Here is a 15686-nt window from a genome sequence, read left to right as displayed (position 1 = left end):
TTGCAGATTCAGGCTCTCTAGTTGAGGCGCGTGAGCTCAGTAGTTGCGGCGCGTGGGCTTAGTTGCCCCGAGGCATGTGGGATCTTAGTTCCCTGACCAGGAATCTAACCCCTGTCCCCTGCATTGCAAGGTGGATTCTTTACCACAGGACCACCAGGGAAGTCCCAGAAGGGCAGTTCTTAAGGGAGCTGTCTTGTTCTACGAAAACACAAAGAATTTGACCATTTGGGAATCAAATTAGTTTGTCAGGCAGCCATTTTGATTTATAGGCATATGGTCATTGCTGAGCCTTAGTTTTCTCTTTCTGTAAACTCAAGGGTTCTAAAATATTAAAAGAACTTTTTAGAAGATTGTAACTAAGCACCACCTGCCACTTGGTAAATGCTCAGTCATTGGTAACTGCTGTCATTGTTAAGAACAGCATATAATCTGTCTGATCACAGTCAGTTCACTTCCCATCCTATGGAATTTGGCTCTATTCTAATTAAATTGGCCATTCTTTTTCTTACCTATAAGTTGCTCAGCAGTTGACCTAAAAATCTCATTCCTGGGACTTCCTGGCGGTCCAGTGGTTAAGACTCCGTGCTTCCAATGCAGGGGGCGTGGGTTCAATCCATGGTCTGGGAACTAAGATCCCACATGCTGTGTGGGGTGGCCAAAAAAAAAAAAAAAAAAAAAATCTCATTCCCTAATCTATAGAAACATTTATACCTGACATCTTTAAAGCTCTATATCTTTTATCTCAAGGCCATGTTATAAATTTTGTCTGGCTTCTGTTTTGAAAGGTCTAGCTTTTATAAAAAGCAATTATAATATTGATATTAGCACTTATTATCACTATTCTTTTGTGAAGTCAAAAGTAAAATGCTATATACATATAACTGGTGTACAGTACACTGTAAGGTTTGGATAAAAATATGGTGATCTTTCTTATTTTTCCAATTAATTGATAAAGTAACTGTTTGTCCTTATTTGTTGGAAGTCTAGTATTTCCTTCTTGAAGACAGCCCCCTTTCCTGAATTACCGCCAAACAACAGGCTTACTCAGGCCAAAAACATAAGGTCTTTCACTGCAGGCAGAGAGCAGTGGACTGTGTAAAGAGTCCTCTGGCATTTTGCCTCTGTTGCTGCCATCCTGGGTCTGTGTTCACACTGGTGCCACACAGTATGAGGGAAGTTTGTTTACTGTTGCCCTTGTGACACCTGTGCAGTCTGCAGTCCTCCAGGACTGTGGTGGTGCCCAGCTGTAGGCTCCAAGGTGAGCACTTTGAGTTCTGTCTTGCATTCCCACTGTGCTCTTAGGATTGGGTCTGGAGGGGTTTCCAGAACTAACCTCCCTTCTCTGCTTCATCATGTAATGATATTTTCCCTATGTTTGGAGCTGTTTCTTTCCGTATGCTGTAGTCAGTATATAATGTTTGCCCAAAATTTGGGATGAATATTATCCTTAGTAGGACTAGAGTCATTGTGAAGAAGATGGTCATCCCTAGCAGAAGTAACCCTAGTGACTGGAAATATGTGTCTGGATTGATTCCAGTCAAGGAAGCTAGGATGTAGTCTCTTGGGTGGGGCTAGAGTGGGAGGCCCAGTTTTGTAGTATTGTGAACCATCTAGACAAAGACTGTTACTAGCACAGAGATGGTCTGTGGGACCTTCAACTATCATTTTCCTGGTGGGGGGAACAAGAACTCTTCACTGGATTTTTCTAAATTCTTTTTTCTGATTAATATTCTAACTTAGCGATATGTTCACATGGTACAAAAGTCCAATACGTACAAATGAGTGGATAGTGAAAATTCTCTTCTGCTCTGTCACCCTGGAAGCGTAGCTAGTTATTCTTATGTATCCTTTCTATTAGGCAACTTGTTAATGGGTAAGTTGGCTCTATAAGCAATTTAATATCAGAAGGGTCTCCTGCATAGTCAGTATGAGCCTTTTAAGCATGGGAAAGGAACATGTCCCATTGTAAATAAGTAAATGGACATCTGGTCTATATACTTAGCTCATGTGATTTGGTTACATGAGTCTTGGGAAGCTAATCAACTCTTGGATACACTACTGACACATGGTTTTGGTTTGTTTTTTCTTTTTGATCCACAAAGTTAAGAATTAGACTCCCATTCATCATGGGCTGTTTAGTAGGTGGCTGGCAACTAGCTTCTGCACGTTACTGCGTTTTAGCCGTCTCTGTGGCAATGTATTTTCCTTCTGGTGATGAACGTTTTGACAGAGAAGTATAATTTATCCTTTTAGTTACTTACAGGTATTACTGTTTACATTTGGAAAATTAGTCGATAACTTTACTGGTTGGAGAGCTGGCTCTCAGGCCTGTAATTAGAATGGTGAATGTTAACCCAGACAAAGAACAGAAGTTTGCTGAGCATTTTGTAGTGACCTTATATTTCAGTCATACTCAATGATGCATGGGGTCAGACTTATTCAGAGTCTGAGCCCACGTTTTATTTAAGGCACTTAAAAAGTAAGAAACTCTCAATTGTCAGTGAAAGCTTTACTGCAAACCATTAATCCTTATTGATTCATCTCCTTTCTTAGGTTTGAAGGAGAAGATAGTGAGGAGCTTCGAAGTCTCCCCAGATGGGTCCTTTTTGCTTATAAATGGTGTTGCTGGATATTTTCACTTGCTCTCAATGAAGGTGAACCATTATTAGCTGTTGCTTGTTCTTCTAGGATAAGACATTAGTGTAGGGATGGTCTTGAACCATAACTCATGGTGTCCTTAAATCTGCATCTCAAGTAGAGGAACATATTGAGACTTGGGAAGAAGTTGTGGGCAGTGGAAAGAATTTTTTTTTGAGGGTAGGGAAAAACAAAGTTGAGTAGGTGCTACAAAATAGAGAACTAGGTTGCTTTTATTCTGCACATTGTGATTCTTCTTTGCAGCGCCTAACAATTTGATAAATAATATTTATTGTTCTTCCAGACTAAAGAGCTAATTGGTAGTATGAAAATTAATGGAAGGATTGCAGCATCCACATTCTCTTCAGATAGTAAGAAAGTATATGCATCTTCAGGTAAGTTAAGTTAATGACAAGATGATCCGAAGCTTCTTTGAAGCTTTGGATGTGTTTAAATATCAACTTTAAGCAAAACTGAGTTTGATTTTAGACTTTTTTGTATTAGTAAGAAAATCATTTTTATTTTTACAATTCATTTTTCATTGCTGTTTGCCTTCTCATTTACTAACTAGTAATGGTGAAGGGTTAACCACTTAACATGCACTGTTTGGGGAAAAGATGGGAAGAAAATGCATTTTATTTAATTAATTAATTAATTAATTAATTTTTGACTATGTTGGGTCTTCGTTGCCGTGTGGGCTTTCTCTAGTTGCGGCGAGCGGGGTCTGCTCTTCATTGCGGTGCGTGGGCTTCTCATTGCAGTGGCTTCTCTTGTTGCAGAGCACGGGCTCTAGGTGCGTGGGCTTCAGTAGTTGTGGCATGCGAGCTCAGTAGTTGTGGCTCGCGGGCTCTAGAGCACAGGCTCAGTAGTTTTTGGTGCACAGGCTTAGTTGCTCTGCGGCATGTGGGATCCTCCCGGACCAGGGATCGAACCCATGTCTCCTGCGTTGTCAGGCGGATTCTTAACCACTGCGCCACCAGGGAAGTCCCCAGAAAATGCATTTTAAAAGATGATTTATTCTGAGACTTTCTTACTTTCTTTTTGAAAGTTACTTAGAATTATCACTTCTTTTCTTTTAGCCTCTTTTGACTTGGATAATGTTTGGAATTTTATTCATTATTGACTGAAAACAATTCTGATCTCATCTGACATTTCTGTAGTACTACCGACCAACCCTTTATCATTCCTGACAGTCTCTAATCTTGTGCTTTTCTGCTGGCCTTTCTGACTGTCCTGTGACTCTTACTCCTTTTCCTAAAGGATCTTAGGGACCATCACAAGCTCAGCGTAGCTCATGCTGTTTGGTAGTGGGAGGCATTAGAGTGGTTCTGCCAGTGAGTAGTATTCTTCAATCTATTCAAAAACTTTTTTTAAAAACAGGATTAAGTTTAGCATTAACTTTAATTTTTGTTTTGGTTTTGGCCCAGAATCAAACTTTCACAAGGTTGAGTTACTTACATTTGTATGTTTTTAATCCAATAATATAAGAATGTCAGCAGCATATATAGTCCCTATTAATTAATATGCTAGGTTTTATGAGGGGTAAGGAATAAATATTGGTTCAGAGAAATAATGTTCCTAATGAAATGGCCTTTGGATCCTGGGAGAGTCAGAGTTGGGGAGAAGAGTTGAAGGGTCAGCACGGGTACTGAGATTTGGTTATATGAATTGGATATAGATGTTAAATATTTACAAATTAGGTTAGTACCATGGAGGTCTAATTTACCATAAGAAGAAAGGTCCTAAAATCAGAGAAGGAGTAATCAAAAGTTGAGCCTTGGTAAGTTAGGGGTTACCTATATTTTGATTGGTGTTCTCCCCCCTCCCCTTCCTCCTTTCCTTCTTCTGTAAGGAGTGATTTGTGTGATTGGCATCATATTGTTCTTATTTATTGTTTTATATATATAAAGAATATTTTGATAGAAGGAGTGTTGAAGAAAGAATTTACCTTTTATCTTTTCAGCTGAGCCAGTTTTTTCTTTTTGTTTTTCTTGGATTAATTTTTGCTTCTTAAGTCAACATCAACTTATGACCATGTAATACACTTGCTTTCTAGATGGTCTTCCTGCCCTTGATCCCTTCCATTCCCACTTTAGTCTGTTGCTAGCTAGGCTGATCTTTAAAGCCCTTCCTTTATTGTACCATTACCCTACAGACAGACATAAAGTTTTAAAAATTTGAGCCTATTAAATTTTTTCTGAATACATATTTTACTTCTACCTAACCTAAACCCTTATGCCAGCCTGGGAAGTTTTGTTTCTTAATGAAATAGTTGAAACAGTGAGATACTGAATTCTCATTGGAAGGATAATAGTATAGAAGGGTGACCGTTAGAGCAATATCCACAGAAAAGAAAGAGATGAAATACATGAGTGAGGAGCCACCTTTGAGATGGGTATAGGGTCATTATACACGTCTATAACGGGTGTGAGGAAGAGGGTGATCATCAATATTGCGTGTATAGGAGAGAGAAAAAAGAAGGAGGACTGATTTTGGCAATTAGATGGCCATTTCTATCATGAAAATATTTGTGTTCTCATCAGATTTAATATCCTTTATCTTTCACACATTCTCCCTTCTCTAAACTATTTGTGCTTATTACTCACAATAAATTATCCATACTTCCTTAGTTAAATTATAAATTCCTTTTGGTCTGGATCAGTTCATTCTTAATTTCCTCCTCTGTTGTCAACTTCATCATCAGTTTGATATCTAAATCACCTAGCCTTACATGTTAGGTCCTCTGATACCTCTTGATAGATGTTGGAAAACCTTTGCTGGTGGGTTTTTTGTTTTTTCAAATTTTGCGCCAATAATTTATCTGAGTGAAATGCAGAAACTTTTTCTAAAGTTCAACTCAAGCCAGGAGTTTGTGATTTTCACTCTAAACCTAAAGATATTGTTTATTAATGACTAATGAGGATGTAGTTTTCTATATATGGAAATGTATAGAAGAAACATTTTTAGGCCAGTTTTCTAGACTTAGGGCAATTATAGTATATAGTAGGTCTTTATTTGTAGTATCTTGTACTATTAAAGAGGGACTAAGAATGGTCAGTTCACTTGCCTTTCAAGTTTAAAACAAAATTAACCAAACCCATTTTTTGGCTGTTTCATTCAGGGGATGGAGACGTTTATGTTTGGGATGTGAACTCTAGGAAGTGCCTTAACAGATTTGTTGATGAAGGCAGTTTATATGGATTAAGCATTGCCACATCTAGGAATGGACAGTATGTGGCTTGTGGGTAAGTAAACTGAGGTTCTGATAACCTTTAATCACCTTTTGCTAATGAGAAAATATTAAAGAATTGAGGGGCTTCCCTGGTGGCGCAGTGGTTAAGAATCCGCCTGCCAATGCAGGGGACACGGGTTCGAGCCCTGGTCTGGGAAGATCCACATGCCGTGGAACAACTAAGCCCGTGCACCACAACTACTGAGCCTGTGCTCTAGAGCCCACGAGCCACAACTACTGAGCCTGCGCTCTAGAGCCCACGAGCCACAACTACTGAAGCCCGTGTGCCTAGAGCCCCTGCTCCTCAACAAGAGAAGCCACCGCAAGGAGAAGCCCGCGCACTGCAACGAAGAGTAGCTCCCGCTTGCCGCAACCAGAGAAAGCCCATGCGCAGCAATGAAGACCCAACATAGCCAAAAATAAAATAAATAAATTTATAAAAAGAAAAAAAAAAAAGAATTGAATATACTAGATGGTGCCTAGTAGTTCTGTTTATAAACTAGTAATATGAAATTGATAAACCCAGGTCTTACATTTTATTGTCTTAATAATATTTGTTAATATTTGTGTTTAATAATATTAATGGCAGTTTTTTCAGCTCTTTAGCAAGAAAATACTGGACTACCTTATTATGTTATGGTATGTTTTCTTACGTTTGAAATATTTGTTTGATTTAAGTCTTAAAGATACTTAAAGCATTTTTGCCTTTAGCTAGCTAGGTGGTATAAACCAAAAACATGTTTTTTGGGAACACTGTTGTTAGTATTATAGAGACTTTGAAAATATTATCTAGAACATGTTATTGTGTCATTGCTGAAAAAAATGGTTATTACACTGGGGAAAAGATGGCATTATTGTCCTACTTGATTTTAAAGATGCAGGGTGGGAGGAGGGGGTATTGGATACTTACCTGTAATTCTAAACGATTTTACGTACCAAATCACTAATCAGCACCTGTAATTTTAGAACTTCCAGAAGTCAATTTTTATGACTTTCTTAGACTAAACACAATTGATCCATAAAGAGATTTCAAATTCTCCCTTGGTGGGAGGTCCAGTGGGTCTTGCTGTCATAGCATACTCACCACTTTTTCTTCACTTCACTACCTCCTTCAAAGGTTAAAATTGGGGAAACTGCTTATAAATATCCCTACCACCATTTGGAAATTGGTCAGCAGCTACCTTGGGTCCTGGGAAGAAAGGAAAGTGGAACCAGGCTGTGGAGCTTGGAGGCCAGGCTGACATCACGTGGGTCTGCCATAGGCAGTAGGGTAGCCTGAGCCCAGCATTGCTAGAGCACTGTGCACTATGGCAGCAGTTCATGATTAGCAGGTCTTCTGAGACTAAAGCTCCTTTAGAATGAAGACTGGTATTTAAATTAATTATAAATAATTTTAAGCAGACCTGCTTTTGCCGTCATGTGGGACAAGAATAACTGCACAAACATAACCTTCACTCGAATCTGTGAAGTTAATCTTTTTCTAGTCCTTGCCTCTCTTTTTTGTATCACTTTTTATTAATCCCCTTTGAAGGGCCCAAAGAGGAAGGAATCTAATATTAGTCGTTTAAACTCATTTGATTTTAATTGCCTTTCAGTGTAATTGAATTCTGATGTGCTTGGTCAAAGACCATTATTAGGTTTTTATTGTTAAACCTGGAAAGAAAGGCCTTAACCCTTGTTAGAGGAATTTCCCATGTTATCAGACAGTCGGGGAAGAGTTGGTGGTGGAATCAGGGCAGAGGTAGGAGAAACTGAACTCACTTGACTGGTTGGCTGACTGCTCCTTCCCTTCCTCCCACCTCCCTCTCTTTCCCCTCTCCATGTACTGGTGTGAAATTTCTCTATCCTGGCCTTTGCTGCTGGGAATTAACTCCTCCCTTGATCTCAAAATTCATCTGATAGTGTCTATTAACTCTTCTCAGTGTCCTGGCATAAAGTGGATGCTTTTGATTTACAGCTTTGCTCTGATAGGGAAATAGGGAAACTAAGAATGTTGTAAATAGAGAGGTCTTTTAGTTTACAGTTTCTTTTTTAATGGCTTTGGTTAATATAAGGATTGCTGCATATTTTTAGAAAGTTTTCACATTAATTTGTACAACATCAGTGTTAGGACATACTTGGGAAATCATTAGGGACTAACCCTTCCTGATAGGTGGGGGGGGCTGATGCTCTGAAGCGTTCTGTAAGACACAACTGAAATCATTGATAAGGAGGGATCTTGAAGCCTGCAGTCTTACTTTTCCAGGTGCAGTGCCCTTCTCGCTCTACTGGGTAGAATCTTAGTTAAGTTGTACCTTTGCTGCATCTTCTGTGTATGCAGTAGTGTGTTTTGTGACTTCCTATCTAGTCTAGAAGTCAGTCAGTAAAAAAAAAAAGAAATATTTGAATGCTGGCTGTGTATTACAAAGCACTGTATATTAAAGAATGGGAAGGAGTTGAGACCTGGCATATTCTCTCCTTTGCATGTGACAGCTCTTTGAATACAGACTTCAGAAGATAGCTCACTAAATTCAGGTGGCCCCATAAGGTGACTTGGAGAATCCCCTTTATCTTGTTGCTGTTGCTTTATTTTCTCTGCTTTACAGTGAAGAAGTTAGGAGCGTCTTGTGCTGCAGTCATGGAACATCACTGGCTTGGGCTCCTGCCTTGACTGGGGGTGTGCAACCTATAAACCACTTTGGGCTCTTTGTATTTTGAGAACTGTTGGTCAAAGCCATAAAAATACCTGTTTTTATATTTTCTAATCAAAGTTCTATCAGGTGGTTAGATACTTGTTGACTTTAGTCTTCATTACCTTCTTAAAAATACACAAATTAAGATTGTCTTTTTACTAGTTTCCATCTAAATAGTTTCAAACTGTGCTCTGAATAATAATTACAATAAAAAGATTTATAATATTAATAGCAAATTTTTTCAGCACTTAGTATCTGCCAAGCACTGTTTTTATATATAGCTGTATATGTGTATTGTGTGTGTATATATATATATATATATATATATATAAGCTACGTATGTATGTATGTGTGTATGTAAATATATGTATAGATATTTTTTCATATATAATCTAACTTAATTCTCATTTCCTACTCCATGATATTGGTACTATGATCCCTGCTTTACAGGTGGGGAAGCTGAGGCACTGTGAGTTAAGTAACTTGGTTAGTGTCAGACAGTAAGTGGCAGACCCAAGATTACAAATAGTCTGGCTCCAAAGCCTGAGCTTTTAACCTTTAAAAATTTTTTTTGTTTGTTTTCTTTTTAAAAATTTTATTGAAATACAGTTGATCTACAGTGGTGTGTTTATTTCTGCTGTACAGTAAACTGACTCAGTTATACATATATATTCTTTTTCATATTCTTTCCCATTATGGTTTATCCAAGGATATTGACTGTAGCTCCCTTTGCTATGCAGTAGGACCTTGTTGTTTATCCATCCTGTATCTAATAGTTTGCCTCTGCTAGTCCCACACTCCCACCCCTCCCCACCCCCCCAGCCACAGGTCTGTTCTCTATGTCTGTGAGTCTGTTTCTGTTTTGTAGATATGTTCATTTGTGTCATATTTTAGATTCCACATATATAAGTGATATAATATGGTATTTGTCTTTCTCTTTCTGACATACTTTACTTAATATAATCTCTGGGCCCATCCATGTTGCTGCAAATGGCATTATTTTATTCTTTTTTATGGCTGTAATATTTCATTGAATATAAATATATACCACATCCGTATCCATTCATCTGTCGACGGACATTTAGGTTGCTTCTGTGTCTTGCTTATTGTACATAGAGCTGCTCATAGCATAGGGGTGCATGTATCTTTTTGAATTACAGTTTTGTCTGGATTGTTTTATTTTATTGAAGTATAGTTGATGTACAATATTATGTAAGTTACAGATGTACAGTATAGTGATTCACAGTTTTAAAGTTTATACTCCATTTATAGTTATTAGAATATCGGCTATATTTCCTGTGTTGTACAATATATCCTTGTAGCTTATTTTATACATAATAGTTTGTACCTCTTAAACCCCTACCCCTATATTGCCCCTAGCCGCTTCCCTCACCCCACTGGTAACCACTAGTTTGTTCTCTATATCTGTGTCTGTTTCTTTTTTGTTACATTTACGAGTTTGTTGTATTTTTTAGATTCCACATATAAGTGTCATACAGTATTTGTCTCTCTCTGACTTACTTCACTTAGCTTAATGTCCTCCAAGTCCATCCATGTTGTTGCAAATGGCAACATTGTTTTTTATGGTTGAGTTCTACTGCCTTTTTTTTTTTTTTTTAAATATTATTTATAGTCATTTTTATAGTTATATTTTATATCTTTATTTCCATCTCCAGCTACCATCTTTTTTTTTTTTTAATTAATTAATTAATTAATTTATTTTTGGCTGTGTTGGGTCTTCGTTTCTGTGCGAGGGCTTTCTCTAGTTGCGGTGAGCGGGGGCCACTCTTCATCGCGGTGCGCGGACCTCTCACTGTCGCGGCCTCTCTTGTTGAGGAGCACAGGCTCCAGACGCACAGGCTCAGTAATTGTGGCTCACGGGCCTAGTCGCTCCGCGGCATGTGGGATCTTCCCAGACCAGGGCTCGAACCTGTGTCCCCTGCATTGGCAGGCAGATTCTCAACCACTGCGCCACCAGGGAAGCCCTCTACTGCCTTTTTAAAGGTACATCTCTGTGTGTTGATGTGTTTAAATATAAAATGGTACAGTCACTAGGAGTTTTGCAAATTAAGGAGTCTTACAAGAAATAAAGAACATTTAGTCCAGTTTGTCTTGAGAATGAATCCTTTTGTGCCATCTATATAATCCCTTTGGAAAATCAGCTTCAAACATTCTGTGCTTCAGCTTTTATATAGCTTTATCTTTTATCTTTTAAAATGTCTAAATATACCTTGGATTGCTATTTTTCCTACTTAAATCTGAGTTTTAAAGCCTTAGCTTAAAACTTTGCTGCAGGATTTTTGTGATTTCAGTAATCTACCTGGATTGGGAGAATGTGGAAACTAGTCTTCTGTAACTTAAAGCTAACAAAAGTTTCTCTTTCATCTTTGTATCTAAGATATTTTCAGTATTAGTTTATTCTGATGATGATTGTCCCTTTTCTGTTATCTTTCCATTTGTTTGTATATCTGTTTTTAATTTCTTGCTGGTGTCTTTGTCTAATTCTGCACGTCCATCACAGTAACTTCTAGCCACATGCGCTATTTAATTTTAAATTAATTAAAATTTAAAAAAATCTAGTTCCTTGATGACACTGGCCACATTTTATGTATTCAGTAGCCACATGTGTCTAGTGGCTATCATATTGAGCAGCACAGCTATAGAGTATTTCCGTAATCACAGAAAGGTATACTGAGTAGTGCCAGTCTAATCCAGTCATTTTATTGATAAGGAAACTGAGGTCTAAGAGTTAGGTAATTTAAGTGTTGTTACTCATCAGACTAGTTACTGGCAGAGCTGGATCTGGAACTCATGTTGTCTAGTTTCCAGTTCTGTGTTCTTTCCACACTGTCACCCCCAAGTATTTTTTATTTTATTTTAAAAGAATACTAAATAATTTAGGGCTATAGAAAAGTATGAAATTTGTTATGATTTAGGGCCTGGAATTAATAGTTCTTTAATTTTAGTGCTCTCATGTAACATATAAAATGGGTTTCATTTTGCTTCATCTAGAGATTGTTCAGGACATGTATGCTTTATAATGCAAGGAAAACCTGTTTTATTCAAGGATACGTTTTTGCTTCAGTTTCCTCATTCATAAAAACGTTTATTGAGCATTGAGCTGGGGATTGTGAGATAGAACTATGCATCATCACCTTCTCATAGTTTATGATCTTATGTGAAGACATGCATACATGTATCTCTATTTACAAGGCGAGACGTCTTAAGGGCTGCAGTTGAGATACAGTGTTTTAATTTTAAGAATGTTAGAAATGGTGAAGGCTGTTATTGTTGAACGTCTGTCTGGAAAAAGTTTTGGGGGATATTGGCACTTGAGCTGGCCATTTTGAGGGCCAGGTGGGGTTCAGAGAAAGGCATTGCAGATAGTGGAAAGGATGAGAAAATTCAGGTTTGTGTTCTGAGAGAAGTCTGGATGGGATGACTCTTAAGGGGGGTTAGGCTACAAAGGTAAGCAGTCAGGGGATAACTTGTAGAAAGGTCTTTTATGCTGTGTCGAAGAATATGGACATTATATTAAGTGGAAAGAGAAACCATTAAGGGTTTTTAAGCAGAGGAGAATCATGATGATATTTGAATTTTAGAGTTTGAAGTAGATAATTTGCATGACAGCCTTTAGAAGGGGAATAGAGGTGCAGGTAGATGAGCCTTGAGGTCATTGCAATAATCCAGGCATTAAGTAGTAAGGGTGGGAATGGGAATAGGGAGATAGGTAAACAATGCTTGTAACATACGTCATAACTGCTTAGAAAATTGGGATGGGAGAGAAGCAGTGACATTATCAGGCTCCAGGCCAAGACAGCCAGAAGAGTGGAGTTGTCCATAGAATGAGGGTGGAGGAGGGAGGCGTGCCAGAGATAGGCATGTCACGGGGCTGTTCCACAAGCAGTTAGAAGTGAGTGGAATTAAAGACACTGATGGTCCATGGGGGTAAATGAGATGAGAGAGACACTAGAGGTAGGTTGATGTGGTTAATTGCCATCATTCCTGTTGGGGAAGATTTTTGTGTACCAGGACACTTCGTGGTTGCTGATCTGCTAATGGATTGGCTTCTTGATTCAAGAACCTGCTTCTAGTCCAATCAGCTGTGGTTGAGGGTGGAAAGATAACAGTCATGTCTGTTTCTTTAGTTTGGAGTTCAGGGTGAGCTCCTTTCTCCCTTTGGTCCTGTTCTTCCACTTATGATACCCGGTTTTAGTTGTTGTTCTTTGTTTTTTTAACCTAATATCTCCCTTTTCCATCTCACGTCTTACCTACCTCTTCCACAAAGCTCACTGGAGCAACTTCACCTCATATTGATTTTTCCCTTCTTTGAGGGTCTAGATCACGTAAAGAGCTCAGCTTATGTTCTCTTGTATTTCTGGGTATTTCTTGCAGGCGTATTTTTTCTGGGGTTAAATTCCTTCTGATATTCTGTGTTCCCGTGACAGTTTGCATATTGCTGGTTATATAGATATCATTCAATAAATAACCACTCTCAGTAGCATATTAGAATCATTTATCAATATATTTTAGCACAAATACCACTGTAAGTTTCCATATATCAAAATGATTAACTTGTACCATTTTTGTTCCACACATCTAAGCAACATAGGCTATATTTAAGGGTACTCTGATGTTCATGATGATAAGATTTGATCTAAAATTGATATTTAGAAGAGAGCTGTATGGATTATAACTTTTCGTCTTTAATTAAGATGGATTTAGGCATAAATTAGTTTTCAGCAAGAAAAGAGATTTAGTATAAAATAAGTACAGTAAATAGATATTTTGATCCAAGTCAAAAATATAAATAAGGAAAATATAAATTTTGTCTTAGGTTGTTGTAACAAAGTACCGTAGACTGGTGGCTTATAATCAACAGAAACTTATTTCTTATATTTCTGGAGACTGGAAGTCTGAAATCAGGTTGCCAGCATGCTTGGGTCTTTGGTGAGGGCCTTCTTCCCAGGTTGCAATAGGCTGGATTCTTGCTGTGACCTCACAGGGTGAAAAGAGAGTGAGAGAGCCTCTGGGGTCACTTTTATAAAGTCCCTAATCCCATTCATGACCTAATTACCTCCCAAAGGCTCACCTCCTAATACCATTACATTTCGGATTAAGATTTCAACATAAGAATTTTAGTGGGACACAGATGTTCAGTCCATAACAAAATTATATAAACCCAGGATATATATTGTTTCTCCTGAGTGGTTAATATGGACTATATAGAGTTAGCTGTCCTTAAATTAAGGTGTTCTTAGTGTATATGAAACCGTATATGTAAGCAGTTTGAAGACTTTAAAGCACTAAATCTAACATACTATTTGTGTGTTGGCTATAATTTCAAGCTATGGAATCTTGTATGTGAACTGAATTTGTCTTGTTTATGCTCTGTGCCTGGTTCACTGTAGGCAGTAAGTTTAAGTGAGAATGTTTGACTATAAGAATGAGAGAACACTTAGTGGAATACATGTGTGTCGCCCTTGTTTGAGGCTTAATTTCTTGCATCTTTCAGGTTGATGTTGCATTTGCTAATTAAGTTTGAATTAAGTATCTATGAATTACAAGTACCTTATTCTTATTCCTTATAAATGATGCCCATAACATTAGGTTGTCTGAACACTGAGGGCAAAGAAGTTTACTGAAAGTTCTTGTCTGTGGACGATTCTGTTAAAGCCATTAAGATTTACTTTTTATGAATATTGGGTATAATTCATTGCTGGTAAATGTTTCAGTAAACTTGGAGTGGATGATCATTTCCATAACTCTGGACTGTAGATATTCCTGGTAGAGCAAAAGATTAATATGCTTGCTGTTACAGCTGTTGTTCAGCACTGTTTTGGAAGTTCTCATAAATAGAATAGAATAAAAAAGGAAAGGAGGAGACCTATTTAAATAGGGGAAGGACAGCTCTCATTCGCATATTAGGATGTTAGGTTGGCCATAAATACCATGAGAGTGGCAGTCTTAGTCTCTTTTGTTCACCTTTGCATCCCAGGCACTTAAATAGTGCCTGGCATAGAGTTGAAATTCAGTAAATACTTATTGAAGGAATGAATAATGAAGATTTCACGCTTTGTAGGATTTTCTAGCTAGGCTAGTAATTAAAAAGCTGCCGGAGTTAAGGAGAGTTCAGTAAGACTACAGTAGAACTGATAGACTGTGTCTAGCTTTTGCCTTGGGATGAACTCTCCAGCCCATGGTCCCTGTGTAACACAATACGATTCCTGTAAATATCAGTTTGGGGGGTTAAATCTTTATTCATTTAGGTTGTGAAAACTCTTTTGCTTGTTTTTAATCTGTTGTATTCCTTCTTCTCTTTGCAGTTCTAATTGTGGAGTGGTAAACATATACAATCAAGATTCTTGTCTCCAAGAAGCAAACCCAAAGCCAATAAAAGCTATAATGAACTTGGTTACAGGTGTTACTTCTCTGACCTTCAATCCTACTACAGAAATCTTGGCAATTGCTTCAGAAAAAATGAAAGAAGCAGTCAGATTGGTAATATTTCTTTACCCTTTCCTTTTAGCATTGATAATTTTAAAATTTAAAGTTGAAAACATGGAAAGATAATAGGAAAGTGTTGGATTATTTTAAAAAGAGTAGCCTCTTTTGATGTAGAAATTCCTTATATTGTAGCTTTTGGGTGTGATTATAGAAATGACTAACAATAGCCACCAAATTTGTATTATGTCAGTCCTTTTGGGAAAGCCATGCTGTCCATTCCTAGCGTTTCTTGAGTGGTAGTCTTCATTTTCAGAAGTTTCTTTCAGCATATACATGAAGGAATATGTTTAAAGCAAACACTTCATTCCTCTATAGTTTTCTTTTTTTAATTAATTAATTAATTTATTTATTCATTCATTTATTTCTGGCTGTGTTGGGTCCTTGTTGCTGTGCATGGTCTTTCTCTAGTTGCGGTGTGCAGGCTTTTCATTGAGGTGGCGTCTCTTGTTGTGGAGCACAGACTCTAGGTGTGCGGGCTTCAGTAGTTATGGCACACAGGCTCAGTAGTTGTGGCTCGTGAGCTCTAGAGCGCAGCCTCAGACGTTGTGGCGCACGGGCTTAGTTGCTCCACGGCATGTGGGACCTTCCCGGACCAGGGTTCGAACCCGTGTCCCCTGCATTGGCTGGCGGATTCTTTT

The 15686-nt window shown here is 38.0% G+C and overlaps 1 protein-coding gene across 1 annotated transcript in view; it reads left to right on the top strand.

Annotated features, from left to right (window-relative positions):
- The window catches only part of UTP18 (UTP18 small subunit processome component), a 38399-nt gene that overhangs the window by 15710 nt on the left and 7003 nt on the right, over positions 1-15686 (top strand). The window contains exons 8-11 of the mRNA XM_036835712.1: positions 2554-2654; positions 2942-3032; positions 5759-5882; positions 14868-15042. Of these exons, the coding sequence (XP_036691607.1) occupies positions 2554-2654; positions 2942-3032; positions 5759-5882; positions 14868-15042 (491 nt within the window). The remainder of the gene's footprint in view (positions 1-2553; positions 2655-2941; positions 3033-5758; positions 5883-14867; positions 15043-15686) is intronic.

Source organism: Balaenoptera musculus, chromosome 20 (assembly GCF_009873245.2).
Source record: "Balaenoptera musculus isolate JJ_BM4_2016_0621 chromosome 20, mBalMus1.pri.v3, whole genome shotgun sequence".
Classification (NCBI taxonomy): domain Eukaryota; kingdom Metazoa; phylum Chordata; class Mammalia; order Artiodactyla; family Balaenopteridae; genus Balaenoptera; species Balaenoptera musculus.
Note: the sequence above shows the minus strand (reverse complement) of the source record. Positions and strands in the feature narration are given on the sequence as shown.